General features: G+C 42.3%; 1 protein-coding gene across 1 annotated transcript in view; it reads right to left on the bottom strand.

The window, feature by feature from the left end:
* The window catches only part of cog5 (component of oligomeric golgi complex 5), a 71772-nt gene that overhangs the window by 1014 nt on the left and 47841 nt on the right, over positions 1-22917 (bottom strand). The window contains exons 11-21 of the mRNA XM_034525824.1: positions 19324-19405; positions 17119-17323; positions 13851-14012; positions 9046-9145; positions 8742-8852; positions 4719-4781; positions 2657-2760; positions 1525-1762; positions 1320-1396; positions 770-896; positions 454-533 (exon numbers count right to left, since the gene is read on the bottom strand). Of these exons, the coding sequence (XP_034381715.1) occupies positions 454-533; positions 770-896; positions 1320-1396; positions 1525-1762; positions 2657-2760; positions 4719-4781; positions 8742-8852; positions 9046-9145; positions 13851-14012; positions 17119-17323; positions 19324-19405 (1349 nt within the window). The remainder of the gene's footprint in view (positions 1-453; positions 534-769; positions 897-1319; positions 1397-1524; positions 1763-2656; positions 2761-4718; positions 4782-8741; positions 8853-9045; positions 9146-13850; positions 14013-17118; positions 17324-19323; positions 19406-22917) is intronic.

Genomic DNA, 22917 nt, shown 5'->3' with positions numbered 1-22917 from the left:
ACAAACTATGAATTACAGCAGTTGTGATTCATCTATCTGACACTCAATAAAGAAGAAGCCATGTTTCTGTTGTAATGGAGTCTTGGTTTCAAATTGTTACTGATCTTATGGTCTTTATATAATGAGTGACAGTCTTACTGGAGGCAAACAAGCAGTGATCCTGAGATGACAATGAAGCATTTGCTTTTTCAAGAGTGGGTTTTGGATGTGAGACTAACTGGTGTGCTGAGCTGCATGTTGGTGAAGATACATATCTGCTCAGTTAGAAAGAACTCAGTAGAGAGAAATGTGAGTTAGCAACTGTAAATAGCACACGGTAACTTTGCAGTGAGACTGCTCATCCTGTCAGCGTGTGGTCGGTCATGGTCTAGCAGGTCAGGCAGACAGATGTGTGGTTTCCTGGTGATGTCGCAGCACACTGAAAAAGGAGTAAGCCAATGAAAAGAAGGATACCTGATAAGAGTGAGCCTGTCTCTCTCAGAGGGATGATCATCCAGCCACTGGGAATAACGGGCGATGGACCACTCTGCTCTCTGTGGGGAACACATGTTTAGGAGATAGATATAGTCATAAACAGTCCTCACTGGAATAACTGTTAGACAGTTACGGCTGGGTTAAAAGGTCAGGTTAGAATTGGATTTAGGTTGGTGCATTTAGTTATGGGATTAGGGGCAAGGGAATGATGGCAAGTGTGTGTATGTGTGTGTGTGTGTGTGTGTGTGTGTGTGTGTGTGTGTGTGTGTGTGTGTGTGTGTGTGTGTGTACTGGCCTGGTGAGGTGACTTGAGCTCAGATGGGGCTCTGGTGAGGAAGAAATGCAGCAGGGTACTGTAGGGGATCAGGTCACCCACAGCTGGACTGCTGGCTATCAGCTCGCTGGTCTGAAACAGCAGCGGCCTGGAACACAAAAGACACAATATAATATAGTGTGTAATGGACACACTGGTCAGGCTTAAAGGAACATCTGAAAGCGAGTATACAAATGATACTGGTATGATTCATTATATTGACCAGTTGATTGTGAGTGACAGGTTGGTGACCCCTGCTCTAGAAGTAAGTGAGCAAGTAAGATTTTATGTAAAGCCGGCTTTATGTAATTGATCCTGTATTTTTTGTTCAACTTTGACAAGCTAATGAAGCCGTTTTCTGCCATGAGGATGTGGTTTCATTTGGGTGAACGAAGCCTTAAATACCAACTGGCTCCTGTTGAAAAGCCCACATCGACTAAAAATGTCGATGACATTAACTCCTTGTCTTCTTCCAACAAAATCAAAGACGACAAATGATTGTGTGATTCTGAATGATCACGAGTATACACACCTGAAGGAGCGCAGCATCCTGTAAGGTTTCCCCAAATCAGACACTCTCCTGCACAGAGGAGCCACTGCCAACTCCATCTGACACACACACACACACACAGAGCCACCAAGACATTGGTCTTTATGAATCATCTGTCCTGTACACAAGGGTCAGCCTAGAATCAGGACAGTGTGCACACATCCACCTCAGAAGGGGCTAACCTCACCTGTGCAAAGTCAGCAGCCAGCCTCATCTTGCCACCCTCTCCCAGTGGGCGCAGCAGGCTGGTGTGGCGGATAAACAGCTCTATGGCCCTCTGAGCGAGGGACTCTGTGCTCTCATAGATGAAGTCCACACACTGGAAGTGTCTGAAGTAGTCAGTCCTCACTCTGGAGATGAAGCCCTGCAACTCCTTCATGTAGAGGGAGCACGGAACATCTGGCTTTCCAGGGCAGGACAGAGGCCTGCCAAACACACACACACACACACACACACACACACGATCAATCTCATATCACCATTCCCCACCCAACCCCCTTGTCCTCCTGTGTGTACTGGCTTGTTATGGTTCTGACCCTGGCCACTCGATTGAGTCCCCCCTGGTTAGAATAGGTGCTGGAACTCTCCAAACCCACAAACAAAAAACATAAAACAATAACACTGCTGATGAGCAAACCCCCGCCGGAGGGTGTAGGGGTTGCTCACCAATCCATCAGCCATCATCTAAATGACTAAATGTCTTTAAACTACTGCATTTAGTCGTTTAGTTGGGCCAGCACCTCGGGTTGGGGATTCCAACTCCTCAGCTGCCTCCGCAGGGGCTTTAGACCAATCCTTTGATGGTTTGGTGCCTGCCCCGCTGACACTGTCACCCTTGTCCCCAACCCCTGTTGTTGTTGTTGTTGTCTTACTTTGTATAATTCTTTAGGTTGTATATGTGTTCATGTACTTGTCTGCACTTGTTTTGTACACACAATAAAAATATGAATAAGATTAGGATTCAGCAAAACCCTCCCTTCTCCTGATTGGGTGTGCATGAAGCTGTCCACATTGAGCAGCCTGAGATGTGCTTTACCCCCAGAGTCCAGGAAATTTAGGTCACAGTTCCTCCAGTCCAAACAAGTGAGTTCTTGAAATAAACTCCGGATCACAGGAAAAGTCCCTGCAGTGTTAACAGGCTAAACGCTAATAAGCACTTTTGATTTCCGTCATTTGGGTGGCACACTCCCATTTTATGAAATGTATCATTCCGCCTGTCAACGAGCAGCTGTCCACTGCTCGCTGACAGGCGTGCTGAGGCGTCTACCAAAGAAGAAGTCAGTCTGGATAAACTCTGGCTTATAGTCACTGTTGCTTACCCTGAAAAGTCTTCTTGGTGTAGCGTGATGATGATGGCCTCTATAGAGTCACTCACTGACTGCAGGAGCGGTTGCACCGCACTGCTCATCAGGACCTGGACTCCCTGAATCAAAGATGAGGGAAACAAACAAAGTCAGTTCTCTGGTGTTCTCTGATTCTGTAACGAATATACAATGGAGGCAGAATAAGAGCAAACCTAACTTAAAAACAAAACCTGTCAGCAGCTTCTGTGCATCCTCAAAATCAAAAATACTGAAATTCAATATCTGATGGTCTACATTGTGTGTGCCAATGCGTCTCATTGGCACACACAGAGAGGAGTATAAATTCCTATCTGTGTGTGAAAGGAATTTAAACTCTTATGGACTGTAGACAGACCTCAAACAATAGAAATGTCTTCCCTAAAGGAATAAGTCCTTTTTAGTTAATGACCCATAACCTAGACTTCCCTCTACTGACTGAGACTTGGTTGGACAGAAACAATATTTTAAGACCTCCGAGCTTTAAGTACATCCAAACGGCCTTAACACGGCTCCATTTCTCCAGCCGGCTTTTTATTTGTCTGTTTTGAGTATTTAACAGGTGACACTTTGTATATTTGAGTTGATGTTGTGCACAATATCCTCAGTTGGGAATCTGTGTCTTTTGAATACATTGCTGTCAAACCTCTCTGTCCAAGCAATACAAATGTGTAATTATGTCATTTTAATATTGATTTTGACAACCAAACAGACCCAGATGCCAGAACCTTCATTTGGCATTTGACCTCACTCAGCAAGTTTGTGGATCCACACACAACAATGGTCTGCCTTAATGACTACAATACAGAAAGTAGACAGTCTTTCTTCTCTAGCATCTGAAATGAAAAATATCAACAAAGGCAAAGTTATCTGCTCCACTGCTGGTCGACTTAATAATTAACCATCTACAACCCCATCAACATCAGAGATGTTGTCCAACAAGTAAACTACATTCTTTAATAACTAAAATGTTCACATCAGACAGAACATTGCCACAAAATTCTGAAATGAACCTTCCCTCCAGTTCTCCAGGAATACTTGTGCCATGTCTAATTTTGACTAATTCTAGACTCTAGAGTCTAGACCTAAACACATTAGACAACATGGACAACTCAGGTCCTCCACCTGCTGCTCGGATCCTCTTTCCACCACATAACAAAAACGTGTTTTAACTGCTTAGCACATGAATACAAATAATGATTGGCTCTCTTCATTCAGGTACATTCTCTGCATCACCTAAACCAGCTGTCACCCAGTTAACAAAGAAGAGCCATCTTTACCATTATTGCATTTCCCCATACACGCACACATTCATACACTGGTGGTAGAGGCTGCCATACAAGGAGTGATAAACATCCACAAACCCCCCATGGCTCAGACGTCGGGAGTAATTTGGGGTTCAGTATCTTTACCAAGGACACTTTAGTCTACATGTTAAAACATGTAGACTGCAGGGGCCAGGGATTGAACCACATACCTTCTGATACGTTGACAACCTACTTTTACCCCTGAACAAAAATAATTAAGAAGACAGCTGCACTTCTCACATGAACTTAAGTCTAAAATTCATCCAGTTCCAGTTTGCCTTGGACCAGCCCCTAGAGATGCTGCTATAGGCCTTTAATGCAGAGGGACTTCCTAGGATCTAGCTCCTCTCCTCATCTTCCTCTTATCGATATGCATTCATGTCCTAGTAATATCTGTGTTCAAGGATAAAGGATGTCATATGTTGTAAAATTGTGAAGCCCTTTGAGGATTTTTCTGACCCACAGTTATGATAAAATTATTTGAGCTTCAGGCCTTTTGTAAATTGACAAAAAGTGGACGTTGTTCTCTGTGATTATGTTAGAGCAGTGATCAGCTGGAAAAAGACACAGTTCATCTTCTACCATACAAAATGTGCATAAGAAGACTGTTTCATAATGATAGTCAGAGCTTTCAGGATAAATATACAAACTAAACTAGTTTGCAAAGAGAGAATGTGTAAAATTAATAAAAAAATAAATGAAAATATGAATTAAAAAGCTGTTTGCTGTGATACCTCCAAAGAAGAAGAGAGAGCCTCAGCAGCCACCGGTGGACATGACCCCAATCCTGAAATAATCTGCAAATACAAAGCAAAAGAAGTCAAAGATTTAGAGGAAAATAAAGCAAAAAATAATGATTCACTTTATTTCTATAGAACCTTTCGCAAAGAGCTCTGCATCAAGATGTTTAAAAAACATCCCAAATGTTGATTAGTTGGGGACACACACAATCAGGGAGAAACAAAAACATCTGATTTCATAACGCTTCGTTGCATCATTGGAGAGCTACAAAAAGTTGCGACCAGCTCAAATCTTTGTAGCTCATACATCCAGATTGCAATAAAGTAATAGAATTATGTATAAGCAGTCTGTTCACCCTGTTCTGATGGGGACATCGGCATAGGTAGGAATTTATATACTAGCTGGGATAGGCTCCAGCGCCCCGCGACCCTAATGAGGATAAGCGGTATTGAAAATGGATGGATGGATGGATGTTGTCGGATATTTTAAGAGCGCGGAAGCATGTCAAATAAAACATATTATATTAATTAACTGGTAGCATCATCTCCTGACCGAAGTGATGGAGACAACAATGCAATTACTCTGAGCAGCACTATGACTGAGTTACAGTAACAATATGTTTGAATGTATTTCTTGCTTTTTTCCTTATGGTCTGAATAAGTTGCTCAATGTGTCATTCTTTTTAGGAATAAAGTCGCTGTTTGTGCAAGGTGAACAATCATGTACATTTGACCAGCACAGCATGGGCTGTATCAGCTGATGGGCCTGGTCAAAGGTCATGACTGAATAAGCTGAATCCATCGGTGCATCTCTTGTAAGAAACCAGTAGAGGGCCTTTGCTAACTACGTGTTTCAAGGAAGGATAGCAAAGCAGGAGAGAACAAAGGAAGTTCTTTAATTGCATGTATAGAGCTTCTTTATTGATGAAAAGGAGATTTGAAAGTGGTCGAACGTTATTCAACACAGATAGGCCAAGAACATTCTTTAGTAGAGAGATGTAGCTATTGCTAAATAATAGAAAAACACCTTGCAGTAAATGGATAGGGATTTGATTTTGCTCTGCTAGCCCATGTTGATGTGTCCGTGGGCTTTTTAAAAAAGTGCATTAGCACCCCAAATTTCTCCCTTAGCTGTGTGAATGGTTAGCATGTCCTTATGAGCAGGTGGCACCTTGGCTCCATTAGTGTATGAATGGGTGAATGATGACATGTAGTGTTAAAGCACTTTCAGTGGAAGACTAGATAAGTACAGCCTCATTGTAAACGATGAAGCCTCAATGACCACCAACGTTAATCACAGAGTTCCACAAGGTTCTGTGCTTGGACCAATTTTATTTACCTTATATATGCTTCCTTTGGGCAATATTATCAGGAAACACTACATAAACTTTCATTGCTATGCAGACGATACTCAATTATATCTATCGATCAAACCAGAGGAGACCAACCAGCTCGCTAAAATTCAAGCATGTCTTAAAGACATAAAAACATGGATGACCTGCAACTTCTTGATGTTAAACTCAGACAAAACCTTATTTTACTGGGCCCTGAACACCTCAGAGATCAATTATCTGGTGATGTGGTTTCTGTAGATGGCATTGCCCTGGCATCCAACACCACTGTAAAGAATCTCTAGTTATCTTTGACCGAGACTTGTCCTTTAACTCCCACGTTAAGCAAATCTCAAGGATTGCATTTTTTCATCTACGTAACATTTCAAAAATCAGGCAAATCTTGTCTCAAAAAGATGCAGAACAGCTGGTTCACGCGTTTGTTACTTCCAGACTAGATTACTGCAACTCCTTATTATCAGGCTGCTCTAATAAGTCTCTTAAATCCCTCCAGTTGATCCAGAATGCTGCAGCTCGTGTACTCACAAAAACTAAGAAAAGAGATCACATGACTCCTGTATTAGCTGCTCTGCACTGGCTCCCTGTAAAATCAAGAATCACATTTAAAATTCTTCTCCTCACCTACAAAGCCTTGATAGGTGATGCACCATCATATCTTAAGGAGCTTGTAGTACCATATTGCCCCACTAGAGAGCTGCGCTCACTAAATGCGGGGCTACTTGTGGTTCCTAGAGTCCTCAAAAGTAGAATGGGAGCCAGAGCCTTCAGTTATCAAGCTCCTCTTTTATGGAACCAGCTTCCACTTGCAGTCCGGGAGGCAGACACAGTCACCTCATTTAAGAGAAGACTTAAGACTTCCCTCTTTAATAGTGCTTATAGTTAGGGCTGAATCAGGTTTGCCCTGGTCCAGCCCCTTGATATGCTGCTATAGGCTTATAGGCTGCTGGGGGATGTTTTAGGATACACTGAGCTCCTATCTCCTCTTCTCTCTCTCCTTATGGATGAATTTACATCTCTCCATTGCACCTTATTAACTCTGCTTCCTCCCCGGAGTCTTTATGACTTCACATCTCATAGGGTCCATTGGACCTGGAGGTGTCTGATGCCTCCTGCCTGGTGAGCCGGTCTCGCGTTGCCCCTGCTGACGCCCCGCCCCCCCCCCCCTCCTCTCTACCTCCTTCTGTTTCATGGATTGGAGTTCCATTGATACATTGTCATATTCATGTAATGTGTTTATGTAACTTTGTAACTCTGTTCATCTGGTCATATGACATCCGGGGAGAGGGATCCTCCTCTGTTGCTCTCCTGAAGGGTTCTTCCCTTTTTTCCCTGTCAAAGGTTATTTTTGGGGAGTTTTTCCTGATCCGATGTGAGGTCCTGGGACAGGGATGTCGTATGTGTACAGATTGTAAAGCCCTCTGAGGCAAATTTGTAATTTGTGATATTGGGCTATACAAAATAAACTGAATTGAATTGACCATATTGTGTGCAATGAAAAATGTAGTTAACTAGTCTACCAATTACTACACACTGGAACCAAGTAAAGCTGATATAGCAAAAAGATTTGATCGTCTCCAACCTGCTCACTCATCAACTGAGAATGCTGTCTCAGTTGTTGATGTTCTCATCTGCCTTATGGTGTTTACAGTTAGCAAACCAAAATGGTCTATTTGCATAAAGATCTTTAGTACATTCAGAAATGTCTTCGGCTCCCTCCCTGGGTCTGGCTCAGGGAGGGTGCCCCGGTTTCCATGGTGGCGAGGTGGCTGAAGACCGTGGACTGCTATTATATATAAAATATTGAGTTTTTTTTTTAAACAATGAATATCCAGCAAAACATTTCAAATTTCAGTTGCTGTATTTTTTATCTTGGAGAGATTATTGAGGGCAGCATTTTTGCCTTCATCTACTAGTTCCAGTAGAAATGTAAACAGGGAACAAAGGCCCCCAGCCAGATGTTTTATGGAATGCACGTTGCACATCAGGATGAGAAAGTTGTATAGAGACATTTGTGGCTCCAGAGGGAGCTGTGTGTGTAATCTGATGAATGTCCTCAATTAAATCTCTGACTGGTCGAGTCGCATTGTGGATAATGTATGCTCCAGATTTTGACAAGGAAGAAGCATGTGTGGAATAAAAAAGACAATATCTCTGATTCTGCTGCATTGATTTTGATCCTTTAAAAAAACAAAACTCTCCATCTTCAGTCCAACAATGCAATGAGTAAGACATGTTTGATTACTGACAAAGCTGAAGCAATCATCTGTATGACCACATTTGATGATGTAACATGGTGGATGTTAAAAAACAAAATGCAGGAATACATCTATATAGATTTATTTTAAAGATAGTAGTGTTTACTGATTTGTCTGGAGGCTACTGTATCTTCAGTCAAACATTTCATAAGCAGGTACATTCTAGTTTTACATTTGTGTAATCAGTCTTATAATAAAAGAAACAGTTCAAATAAATTCTAAACGGAACATGTTCATGATTCTTATGAAGTGGGAAAGCAAGCTTAACATCATAAAATAGGATTATTGTGGAGAGATCTTAGTGATCAAAAGCGAAAAAATACCACACTGTCACAGTGCTATAGTAACATTTCTTTGCATCCGCATTCTTGCAGCAGGTGTATTGGAAAGAATGTCTTGCAGCCTCCTACCTTGGCAATGGCCTGCTGCAGACGATAGAGGGAGTTGACCACAGTGACATTCCTCCTCTGGCCCTCTGTCAATGGACCAATCACCTGACTGGCCTCCCCCTGAGTGCACAGCTGCAGACGGAGGGAGACACAGGGAGGCAGTGTATGGTATGGACACACACAATAGTGTTGTTTTGGTTGTACTGTTAATTGATCTAACCATTCAAACACTTTATCGTTGTGGTATGGGGTATAGTGGGTTAAGAAGATACAACACACACACACACACACACACACACACATACACACACAATGCTGTACACACCAGTTGTTCAGACTTGACACAGAAGAGTTGGACGGTCTTGGCAGCATTCTTGGACACAGCCAGAGAGAGCTTTGGATCGACTGACGCCACATTCAGCTCACTGCAAAAAACAAGGAGAAAAAAAGAAAGAAAGAAGACATTACAGTAATATTACCTGGTTAACTATCCAATGAAAGATATACAGTATGTTTATAGTTCAACTGTTGCTTCAGTGCATAATGTTTTAATCAATAACGATTTATCTCATGTGCCAGCAAACAATGTGGGCTACATAGATAACTGGCAGACTTTCTGGGGAAAACCTGATCTGATGAGTCGAGACGGCATTCATCCCACTTTGGATGGAGCGCGTCTCATTTCTGCAAACATGGCCAAGTTGATTAACGGACTTAATCCATGACCCAGAGTTCAGATCAGGAAGCAGAAGCAGAGTTGTAGTCTTCCACCCTTCTCTGCACTTCCATCCGAGCAGTTACCCACCCTTAACCTTAACTCTATAGAGACTGTGTCTGTCCCACGGCCACTTAAATTAATTAAATCAAAAGTAACCAGAAGAGGAGTCATACAAAATAACCTCATACAGGTTAACATCACTACTGCAACAAAACAGGATAATTAAATGTGGACTCCTAAATATTAGATCTCTGTCATCTAAAGCTGTATTAGTAAATGATTTAATATCAGACAATCACATTGATTTATTTTTGGCTTACTGAAACCTGGCTGAGTTATGAAGAATATGTCAGCCTAAATGAATCAACTCCTCCAAGTCATATTAATACTCACATTCCTCGAGGCACCGGCCGAGGAGGTGGAGTAGCAGCCATCTTTGACTCAAGCCTATTAATGAATCCTAAACCTAAACTAAACTACAACTCATTTGAAAGCCTTGTTCTTAGTCTTTCACATCCAACCTGGAAAACATTACAGCCAATTCTATTTGTTATACTGTACCGGCCACCAGGTCCATATTCAGAATTTATATCTGAATTTTCGGAGTTTCTATCAAGTTTAGTCCTTAAAACTGATAAGGTTATTATTGTAGGAGATTTTAATATTCATGTGGATGTTGATAATGATTGCCTTAGTGCTGAATTTATCTCATTGTTGGACTCGATTGGCTTCTGTCAGAGAGTACAGAAACCCACTCACTGCTTTGGCCACACCCTCGACCTTGTTCTTACATATGGCATTGACATTGAGCATTTGGAGGTCTTCCCACAGAACCCTCTTCTGTCAGACCATTACCTCATAACTTTTGAGTTTATACTCCCGGAGTGTACATCGTTAGTCAAAAGTTTCTACACCAGATGTCTAACTGACAGTGCTGTAGCTAAATTTAAAGAAGCGATTCCTTCTGCATTTGATTAAATACCACGTCTCAATGTGACGGAGGACTCCTGTGCTAACTTTAGTCCGTCCCAGATTGATCATCTTGTCGATAGTGCTACAGGCTCACTGAGAATGACACTAGACTCGATAGCCCCTTTGAAGAAGAAGACGGTGAGGCAAAGGAGGTTTGCTCCCTGGTATAACCCTCAGATCCGCAAACAAAAGCAAACATCAAGAAAGCTTGAAAGCATATGGCGTTCCACCAATCTGGAAGAATCACGCTTAGTTTGGCGAGATAGTCTTAAAACATATAAAAAGGCCCTCCGCAATGCCAGATCAGCCTATTACTCATCAGTAATAGAGAAAAATAAGAACAACCCCAGGGTTCTCTTTAGCACTGTAGCCAGGCTGACAGTGAGTCACAGCTTTGTGGAGCTGTGTATTCCTATAGACCTCAGTAGTAATGACTTCTTGAACTTCTTCAATGAAAAGATTCAAACTATTAGAGGCAAGATTGATGATCTCTTGCCCTCAACCAGTGCCGATTTGTCCTTAAGTGGAGTGTCCTTGGAAACGGCTGTATGCCCTGGTGTATATTTGGATAGCTTTTCTCCCATTAACCTAGACCAATTGTCTTCAACGGTTTCTACTTCTAAACCTTCTACCTGTCTCTTGGACCCCATCCCAACGAGGCTGCTTAAAGACGTGTTGCCTTTAAGTGGCACCTCTCTGTTGGATATTGTTAATGTGTCTTTGCTAACAGGCCATGTACCACATTCCTTCAATGTATCTGTAATTAAACCTCTCCTGAAGAAGCCCACTCTTAATCCAGAGGTGTTGGCTAACTACAGACCAATCTCTAACCTTCCCTTCCTCTCTAAGATCCTTGAGAAAGTAGTCGCAAATCAGTTGTGCGACTTCCTACATCAGAATAGTTTATTTGAGGAGTTTCAGTCAGGATTTAGAAAACACCACAGCACAGAGACAGCACTGGTGAAACTTACAAATGACCTCCTAATTGCATCAGATAAAGGACTCATCTCTGTGCTTGTTTTGTTAGACCTTAGTGCTGTGTTCGACTCCATTGATCATGACATCCTATTACAGAGTCTGGATCAGATTGGCATTTCAGGTACTGCACTAAGCTGGTTTGAATCCTATTTATCAGATCGATCTCAATTTGTATTTGTAAACGATGAAGCCTCAATGACCACCAATGTTAATCACGGAGTTCCACAAGGTTCTGTGCTTGGACCAATTTTATTTACCTTATATATGCTTCCTTTGGGCAACATTATCAGGAAACACTCCATACACTTTCATTGTTATGCAGATGATACTCAATTATATCTATCGATCAAACCAGAGGAGACCAACCAGCTCGCTAAAATTCAAGCATGTCTTAAAGACATAAAAACATGGATGCTCTGCAACTTCCTGATGTTAAACTCAGACAAAACTGAAGTTATTTTACTCGGCCCTGAACACCTCATAGATCAATTATTCTGGTGATTGTGGTTTCTGTAGATGGCACTGCCCTGGCATCCAACACCACTGTAAAGAATCTCGGCCCTTATCTTTGACCGGACTCTCAAGGACTGCATTTTTTTCATCTACGTAACATTAAAAAATCAGGCACATCTTGTCCCAAAAAGATGCAGAAAAGCTGGTTCATGCGTTTGTTACTTCCAGGACTAGATTACTGCAACTCCTTATTATCAGGCTGCTCTAATAAGTCTCTTAAATCCCCTCCAGTTGATCCAGAATGCTGCAGCTCATGTACTCACAAAAAAACTAAGAAAGAGATCACATTACTCCCTGTATTAGCTGCTTCTGCACTGGCTCCCTGTAAATCAAGAATCACATTTAAAATTCTTCTCCTCACCTACAAAGCCTTGATTGGTGATGCACCATCATATGGAGCTTGTAGTACCATTATTGCCCCACTAGAGAGCTGCGCTCACTAAATGCGAGGCTACTCCTGGTTCCTAGGTCCTAAAAAATTAGGATGGGAGCCAGAAGCCTTCAGTTATCCAAGCTCCTCTTTTATGGAACCAGCTTTCACTTTCAGTCCGGGAGCAGACACAGTGACCTCATTTAAGAATAGACTTAAGACTTTCCTCTTTAATAGTGCTTATAGTTAAGGCTGAATCAGGTTTGCCCTGGTCCAGCCCCTTGATATGCTGCTATAGGCTTATAGGCTGCTGGGGATGTTTTAGGATACCACTGAGCACCTATCTCCTCTTCTCTCTTTCCTTATGGATGAATTTACATCTCTCCATTGCACCTTATTAACTCTGCTTCCTCCCCGGAGTCTTTGTGAACTTCACGTCTCATAGGGTCCATTGGACCTGGATGTGTCTGATGCCTGGTGAGCCGGCCTCCCGCGTTGGCCCTGCTGATGCGCCTCCTCTCCTACCTCCTTCTGTTTCATGGATTGGAGTTCCATTCATACATTGTCAATATTCATGTAATGTGTTTATGTAACTCTGTAAATCTGTTTCATTCTGTACATATGACATCTATTGCATCTGTCCATCCGGGGAGAGGGATCCTCCTCTGTTGCTCTCCTGAAGGATTCTTCCCTTTTTTCCCCTGTGCAAAGGTTATTTTTTGGGGAGTTTTTTCCTGATTCGATGTGAGGTCCTGGGACAGGGATGTCGTATGTGTACAGATTGTTAAAGCCCTCTGAGGCAAATTTGTAATGTTGTGATATTGGCTATACAACATAAACTGAATTGAATTTAATGTGTTTTTTTTTTGGGTACCAAATATTTGCTTATATGCAGGTTAGGGACAGACTAATAATGTATTTCTTGGTCAGATCATGAAGACAGAATGAGAAATATCTAAGTTTAGTACTTTTATTAGTTTTTTTTATAAAATCACCTATTTTGTCATCATGACTTTCGAAAATCATTGAAAATGCCTAACAAATTAAAGCCTTATTTAACTGGTAACAATGTAAATAGTTATACATTTTAGAATAATATGATGATACTAATAAATCTATAAATATTGGTAATTTGGGAACAAAACACATTTGATATTTTCTTTGAAACAATTCCATGTTTTTGAATAGAAACTACTATAGTGTTTTGGTGTCACTATCTGTTCTTAGTCTGAAATCAAGTTAATTAACAAACATGGTTGACATTTTAACTGAACATAAAGCTCTGTATCAGTGAGGGGAAACAACAGATCATGGTTCAAGCACAACTCTGGTCTCAGGTACTGTTTGTACTTCTTGCATTGTTATTTTGAGTTTGATTGCTCTTTTATAGTTTCTATTTCTATTTAATATACATACATTCATTTATTTAGATTGGAGATTTCTCTATATAACTGTACTTATTGCTGTTTTTGTGCACCATCCAAATCCGAACACAGGCTCATCTTATCTTACTGAGTGATTTTGTCACTTCAGTGGGTCTTTGCTGTAAGGAAGCCAAACTGCCATGTGCTGTGCTTGCCTGCTGACGGTCTTGATGATGCTGTCCAGCTCGTCGTTGGAGGGAGGGTTGCGGCCGCCCATAGGGAACACCAGGTTGATAGGATCGAACAGACGAGAGAGGGACTTCGAAAGGTAGGCTGCCTCATACGGCTGGAGAGAGGCCTTCAGAGCCTTCTCTGGACTGCACACACACACACACACACACGCACACACACACACACACAATACAAAAAGATGCAAAGAGCACAACTATAACTGATGTGCGTGTTAAGATATTAACTGACAAGAAATGTTTGAGAAAACATGATTAGTAACATGGATATGGTGACCAAACAGATAGACTGTTCCTTTCACGCAGCCACAAAAAGCATCGAGATCAGAAAATAGCATCACTTGACTGAGTTTAACATTTAAAATCTATCATGTAATGACAATAACCACAATCTAATTATTGCCTCATGTGGACTTATTCGGTGTGGCTATGCGAAGCAGCAGGCTCATAGAGCTTTGCTGCTGCAAGCCACACTGACTGTTCTCCTGCGGACTTATTCCGTTGTATTATTATTCTTCCGCAGAACTTTGGTCGAGCGTACAAGCAGCAGTGTTGCTCGCATATGCGTAAAAAATACATCAAAACGTGCCGACTGATCGGGAATCGTGTGTATTTAAGTCTCAAAAAGATTAGCCTGGCTATTTCTCGGAAAAACGCGAAAAACAGCGAAAGAATAGCAAAGCCTATGGGAAAAATACTTTTGAACCACCCAGGATCCCAAAGCGTAGCTCGCAGATGCGTCAAAATACATGTGCGGCTTGATCGGGATTCGTGTGGAATGACTTTTCTAAGAGATCAGACCGGCGCTTAGCCCCCTAAACGCCCAAAAACTGCGAGAAATTGTCCCATTTGAATGGGGTTTCGAAAGAGAAAACGCTAATCAACGCTAATCTTTGTGCCCACACAGTGTCTCCATACATTAAGGTAGAGAAATAATTTAAAGTTTAAAACGTTAACAAAAGGATGGAGCTTATTTGCCCAATTGGACATTTTTTCATAGCTAGCACAGTTTAGACGGATTCTTTGTTCAGGTTTCAGAAGATTTCCGGGCTGTTTCAGAGTTTATAATGGAAGTGGATGGCACGGAATGTTCAGATCTAGAGTGAGAGCGCCATTATATCTTATCATAATAGATATGATAAGATCTTAACATATCATTTCTTACACTACAGTCCCACCATTTACAGTATCTGTTTATCAAGTCATCCTTCCTCTCAAAAAAATATTGGCGAAATAAATAGAGCTACGGTTAACTGACTTTGAGATAGTTAGATAGGTGTTCCCTTTAGCTTTAACTCAATGTAAAGCCTGGCAACTGTCGTCCCTTTGAAGTTATCACTCTGGCAACCTTTGATGTTGGAAGCACACAGGTGTTCTAATTAGTGCAGTTTGACAGACACACTCACACATACATTACATTACATCACATTACATGTCATTTAGCTGACGCTTTTATCCAAAGCGACTTACAATAAGTGCATTCAACCATGAGTACAAACTCAGTACAACAAGAATCGAGAATGTCTTCAATAAAGTTAAACTACAAAGTGCTATCAGTAAGAGCCATTTAAGTGCTACTAAAGTGCTACTACGGCTCTACCTTCCCTATTCAAGGTATAGTCGAAAAAGATGTGTTTTTAGTTTGCGACAGAAGGTGTAGAGACTTTCTGCCAGTGGCGGGCCCGTCAGGGCCTTCTCTGAAGGCCTAAACAGAATTTTTTATTTAAATCTTTTTGTTTACATTTTTTTTTTTTTATAATTAAAAGTTATATCTATTTTATAATGTAATTGTATATCACAAATACAGTACATGTATTATAATTGTTTTTCCATATTAGCTTATTTTCTCATTGCACAGACAGGAGTCTCATGTGTTCCTCTGCTTCAGGCCTCTGGTATTCCTCATACATAGGTAGCTGCTTAACAGCATCATTATCCAATCACACAGTATTTTAAACGGGCATGTCTTCCATAGGAAAGACATGGGCATGTCTTCCCTATGGAAGAAGCCCGTTTAAAATAGTCGAGAGTATAGTATTTTAGTTATTTCATCTATGGCTGAAGGAGGAGTACTAGAACCGGACTTGGTGGCAGATTTACTTCCAAAGCCATTCTCAAGGAGGACGTTTGAGGAAAAGCAGGAAATCGTAGCATATGGCCGCCCTACCCCACAGCTAACAGCCTTGACCCAGCAAGAAAAAACATCTATGCGTCACTTTCAGTTCGCCAACTACGAACGATATTCCTGGATCGGAGAAGAGTTGCAAACTGTATTGCTGGGAATGTCTTTTATTTGCGACTGAGCGTCTTGGTGTTTACTGCCACTGTGGAGCGGACATTGTCATCCTTGCGTTTAAAATACTGTGTGATTGGATAATGATGCTGTTAAGCAGCTACCTATGCATGAGGAATACCAGAGGCCTGAAGCAGAGGAACACATGAGACTCCTGTCTGTGCAATGAGAAAATAAGCTAATATGGAAAAACAATTATAATACATGTACTGTATTTGTGATATACAATTACATTATAAAATAGATATAACTTTTAATGCATCAAAACTTACTCCAAAAACACAACTGGGGAGGCGCTGCTGTCCCCACGGGCGTCCATGGCCATTGAGAGGGACCTGCTGGTGGAGCTGCGGCGCACCGACACACTTTACAACCGCGTCATCAAACCCTTTCTTTGCAAAGAGAGAGAACGGACTTTCTTTTTTTTTTTTTTTTTTACATCTGCAGTAGCGTTAATGTGTCTATGGTGTTGTTTTTATTATATAATTAATTAATATCGTTACTTCTGATGTTAATAATATTTGAATGGCTCGTTAATTTCAGTGTACAGTGTTTTAGTCCCCCCGTTTTGTTGATTCTTTCGTCATGTTTTGTTCTTTTAAGAATTTGTTCTTGTCCTTGTAATTACGTTGATGTGACTATGCATTGTCCGTTAATGACGAGGCATCCCGTCATGCGAATATTTATGGATCTGCACTCTGCAGTATTTGTAGGTGTTGTGCTTCATGTAACATTTTATTTCACTTGTCAAATATGACTTGTTTACACAAAACAAATAATAACCTGTAGCTGTGGCGTCATAATGAGGTGATTAGGATGTTCAGCTCTAGTAGAGACGGCACAGAAGGCCTGGGTCCAAAATGCACGGCCCGCCACTGATATGATATAATTGAACAAGCGCTTGTATGTTTTTAAATATATAGATATATTGTGTCTGCTCACTTGTAGTCCTGTTTTCCATGTGTGAAGAGGTCCTGGCTGTCTGTCTCTGTGGCAGTGATGTCCAGAGATGTGTCCATTCCCCCGCTGCTTGTTAGTGCTCCCTGCAGGCTGGCGCTGTACTGCTGCAGGCGGCGCCACAGCTCGTTGTACAGTTGCAACAGCTTCGGATACTCTCCTTCCAGCGCCTGCTTTAGGAAGGACGAGGCTAGAGAGAAGGAAAAGAAAGGCAGTGAGGAACATGCTTATTACATATAAGGATTCTGAGGAGAGCAAAGAGTGAGCGAGGTTATTGTCCTTGGTGACTTCAACAAAGTAAACCTCAGTCATGAACTTCCTAAATACAGTTTATTAAATGCTCAACCAGAGAAGAGAACATTCTGGACCACTGCTACCCCACAATCAGGGCCTATCACCCCAAATTTATTAGCGAAGATGTACGTAATTGGGATAAATGGCTTGACCCTGTTGTTTGCAGTGCGGGAGGTCCCCCAGGCCTCCCTTTGAACTGCTGTTCGGCAGGACTCCGAGGGGGTTGCTCAACCTGGTTAAGGAAAACTGGGAGGAAGGTCCGAGCACCAGGAAAAACGAGATCCAGTACGTCCTGGACCTGCGAGCAAAACTCCACACACTGGATAGGATGTCACGTGAGAATTTGCTCCAGGGGCATCAACAACAGAGGCGCCAGGCTGAAACAATTCACACCGGGAGAGAAGGTACTTGTATTGCGTCCTTCTTCCAGCTCTAAACTCCTCACCATGTGGCAAGGGCCCTTTGTGGTCACACGGCGAGTGGGGGATGTCAACTATGAGGTGGTGCGTTCTGACAGGGGCGGAGCTACACAGATCTACCACCTCAACCTCCTAAAAGCATGGAGAGAGGCGGAGTCTGTTTACCTGATCCGGAAAGGTGCCTCAGGTCCGGTCCAGTGGACGGAGCAGTGCCGGTTGGTGTTTTCTCTCTCTACTTATGGATGAATTTACATCTCTCCATTGCACCTTATTAACTCTGCTTCCTCCCCGGAGTCTTTGTGACTTCACGTCTCATAGGGTCCATCGGACCTGGCTGTGTTTGATGCCTCCTGCCTTGTGAGCCGGCCTCCTGCGTTGGCCCTGCTGATCGCCCCGCCTCCCCCTCTGTTGCTCTCCTGAAGGTTTCTTCCCTTTTTTCCCTGTGAAAGGTTATTTTTGGGGAGTTTTTCCTGATCCAATGTGATATTAGGATATACAAAATAAACTGAATTGAGATGGTAAAACAAGCTCTCTGTGGGGAGCCACTCCTCCATACACCTAACTTCTCTCTTCCCTTTACTCTGCAGACTGATGCATCAAACAGAGGGCTGGGGGCCGTTTTGTCCCAGCAGGTAGAGGGGGTTGACTGCCTGGTGCTGTACATCAGCCGCAAGCTGTTGGAGAGGGAGGCCAGGTACAGCACAGTAGAAAAGGAGTACCTGGCCATCCGGTGGGCGGTCGACTCCCTGCGCTACTACCTTCTGGGACGTTCATTCACCCTCTGTTCGGACCACGTTTCGCTCCAGTGGCTCCACTACATGAAGGATACTAACGCCCGGATTACTCGGTGGTATCTGGCTTTACAGCCTTTTAATTTCAAAGTGATCCTTATGCCGGGGACGCACATGGTTGTGGCCGACTTCCTCTCCCGCTCTCATGGGGAGCGGAGTAGGTTAGGCCGGAGGGCTCCCCGGCCTAAGTCGGGCAGTGGAGGTATGTGGTGACGGGGCGTGGTTAGGCTCAGCTGCAGAGGGGAATGGGTGAGTGCGCTCAGGGAATGGTGCCAGGTGGAGGCCTAATTGGCCTCAGCTGGGGCTAATGATGATTTGCTTCCCATTATAAATGGCAGTAGGGACAAAGGAGAGGTGGTGGTGGAATTCAGCAGGGCACTGGACCTACGCTGACGTCAACGGAGCAGATCCACGGACACGAGAGACACGGAAACTGCATCTGCCTCAAATAATAATAAAGATAACTGATTAGTTCCTGTCTACAGTGTCTCTGTGCTAGGGGGATGCCACCCACGGTAACACACACCTGTTACAAAGCTATTTACTGTCTTTCTGAGACTCATCTTAAAGATGTAAATTCTTTGCGTAATTCAGCTTTCCTCTGGATTAACAGGTTTGATATTCAAACTGTCAGCATCCTCTTAAAAGTATTAGAGACTAAGGGGAAGGAAAAGGAGCGGTCTTACCTTCAGTTGCCCTGTGAAACTCCTCACTAAGTGTGTTGGTGACATCATTCCAGAAGGTGTAGAGGATATCAGGCTGTCCATCCTGTTACCAAGTAGACAGAAGAGAAACACACGGATTATTGATATCCTTGATATGAGTGACATGAGAAAACGGTGAGTTGATGGAAAACACCTGCTGACTCTTACCACCTTTTTACCCAATCAGCTACTGCTGTTTGTCTGATTTTCTATTTAATATGTTTCTTTAAGTTACAAATCTAATGTGCGGATTATGGTCCTATAAACAAACATTCACTTTTCTTTCACATGTGTGTAATACATTTATAATGTTTTGTACTTGGAGAGCCTCTGAAAAGATGATGATTGATGGTGCATCACCAATCAAGGCTTTGTAGGTGAGGAGAAGAATTTTAAATGTGATTCTTGATTTTACAGGGAGCCAGTGCAGAGCAGCTAATACAGGAGTAATGTGATCTCTTTTCTTAGTTTTTGTAAATACACAAGCTGCAGCATTCTGGATCAACTGGAGGGACTTAAGAGACTTATTAAAGCAGCCTAAGGAGTTGCAGTAATCTAGTCTGGAAGTAACAAACGCGTGAACCAGCTTTTCTGCATCTTTTTGGGACAAGATGTGCCCGATTTTTTAAATGAATATTCATGTGGATATTGATAATGATTGCCTTAATGCTGCATTTATCTCATTGTTGGACTCGATTGGCTTCTGTCAGAGAGTACAGAAACCCACTCACTGCTTTGGCCGCACCCTCGACCTTGTTCTTGCATATGGCATTGACATTGAGCATTTGGAGGTCTTCCCACAGAACCCTCTTCTGTCAGACCATTACCTCATAACTTTTGAGTTTATACTCCCGGAGTATACACCGTTAGTCTAAAGTTTCTACACCAGATGTCTAACTGACAGTGCTGTAGCTAAATTTAAAGAAGCGATTCCTTCTGCATTTGATTCAATACCATGTCTCAATGTGACAGAGGACTCCTGTGCTAACTTTAGTCCGTCCCAGAGTGATCATCTTGTCGATAGTGCTACAGGCTCACTGAGAATGACACTAGACTTGATAGCCCCACTGAAAAAAAAGACAGTGAGGCAAAGGAGGTTTGCTCCCTGGTATAACCCTCAGACCCGCGAACTAAATCAAACTTCAAAAGTATATGGCGTTCCACCAATCTGGAAGAATCACGCTTAGTTTGGCGAGACAGCCTTAAAACATATAAAAAGGCCCTCCGTAATGCCAGAGCAGCCTATTACTCATCAGTAATAGAGAAAAATAAGAACAACCCCAGGGTTCTCTTTGGCACTGTAGCCAGGCTGACAGAGAGTCACTGCTCTGTGGAGCCGTGTATTCCTATAGACCTCAGTAGTAATGACTTCATGAACTTCTTCAATGAAAAGATTTTAACTATTGGAGGCAAGATTGATGATCTCTTGCCCTCAACTACTGCCGATCTGTCATCAAGAGGAGTGGCCTTGGAAACGGCCGTATGCCCTGGTGTATATTTGGATAGCTTTTCTCCCAATAACCTAGACCAATTGTCTTCAACGGTTTCTACTTCTAAACCGTCTACCTGTCTCTTGGACCCCATCCCAATGAGGCTGCTTAAAGACGTGTTGCCTTTAATTGGCACCTCTCTGCTGGATATTGTTAATGTGTCTTTGCTAACAGGCCATGTACCACATTCCTTCAAAGTAGCTGTAATTAAACCTCTCCTGAAAAAGCCCACTCTTAATCCAGAGGTGTTGGCTAACTACAGACCAATCTCTAACCTTCCCTTCCTCTCTAAGATCCTTGAGAAAGTAGTCGCAAATCAGTTGTGCGACTTTCTACATCAGAATAGTTTATTTGAGGAGTTTCAGTCAGGATTTAGAAAACACCACAGCACAGAGACAGCACTGGTGAAAATTACAAATTACCTCCTAATTGCATCAGATAGGGGACTCATCTCTGTACTGGTATTATTAGACCTTAGTGCTGCGTTCGACACCATTGACCATGACATCCTATTACAGAGATTGGATCAGTCGATTGGCATTTCAGGTACCGCGCTAAATTGGTTTAAATCCTATTTATCAGATCAATCTCAATTTGTATTTGTAAACGATGAAGCCTCAATGACCACCAACGTTAATCACGGAGTTCCACAAGGTTCTGTTCTTGGACCAATTTTATTTACCTTATATATGCTTCCTTTGGGCAACATTATCAGGAAACACTCCATAAACTTTCATTGATATGCAGATGATACTCAATTATATCTATCATTCAAACCAGACGAGACCAACAAGCTCGCTAAAATTCAAGAATGTCTTAAAGACATACAAACATGATGACCTGCAACTTCCTGATGTTAAACTCAGACAAAACTGAAGTTATTTTACTTGGCCCTGAACACCTCAGAGATCAATTATCTGGTGATGTGGTTTCTGTAGATGGCATTGCCCTCGGCGTTATCTTTGACCGAGACTTGTCCTTTAACTCCCACGTTAAGCAAATCTCAAGGACTGCATTTTTTCATCTACGTAACATTTCAAAAATCAGGCACAATCAGCCAAAAAGATGCAGAAAAGCTGGTCACATTACTCCTGTATTAGCTGCTCTGCACTGGCTCCCTGTAAAATCAAGAATCACATTTAAAATTTTTCTCCTCACCTACAAAGCCTTGATTGGTAATGCACCACATATCTTAAGGAGCTTGTAGTACCATATTGCCCCACTAGAGAGCTGCGCTTACTAAATGTGAGGCTACTCGTGGTTCCTAGAGTCCTAAAAAGTAGGATGGGAGCAAAAGCCTTCAGTTATCAAGCTCATCTTTTATGGAACCAGCTTCCCCTTTCAGTTCAGGAGGCAGACACAGTCACCTCATTTAAGAATAGACTTAAGACTTTCCTCTTTAATAGTGCTTATAGTTAGGGCTGAATCAGGTTTGCCCTGGTCCAGCCCCTTGATATGCTGCTATAGGCTTATAGGAGGCAGTTTCTGGGGCTGGCGGGTTATTACAGACGGTTCATCCCGAACTTTGCAGATCTGACCAGCCCCTTGACTGACCTGACCCAGGGATTATGACGGGACTTGTTACATACTACTACTATCAAGTGAGGTGGCCCATGTACTGAAAATGCATCGAAGTATGACTCAAAAACCGAGGTGCGTACCAAACAGTGAATTGTGTGTACTGTTACACCCCTACTTATTACAATATTCTCATGCAAGACGTCAGTAAACTCACTTATTTCAAACTCTATATCTCCAGATTTTTTTCTTTATCAAACTTGCAGTCTTTTATTTAATTTAATTTTTTTTAAAGTGAGTCTTTAATAAGACTCACTCAAGTGACATTACTTTATCAAACTTCACACATCTCCCTCTAAAGACACTGGGACAAGGCTTTATTTTTCTTTTCTCACATATGAGACTGCGGCTCAGTGGCAGAGCCACTCAGATACCGGTTCCCCATCTCTACTCATCCTCCTGGACCTAACAGCTGCTTTTGATACAGTTGACCACAACATCCTCCTTCACCGTCTGAAATACACCATTGGACTCTCTGATAAAATACATAACTGGTTCACCTCATATC

This window comes from Cyclopterus lumpus, chromosome 23 (assembly GCF_009769545.1).
Source record: "Cyclopterus lumpus isolate fCycLum1 chromosome 23, fCycLum1.pri, whole genome shotgun sequence".
Lineage (NCBI taxonomy): Eukaryota > Metazoa > Chordata > Actinopteri > Perciformes > Cyclopteridae > Cyclopterus > Cyclopterus lumpus.
Note: the sequence above shows the minus strand (reverse complement) of the source record. Positions and strands in the feature narration are given on the sequence as shown.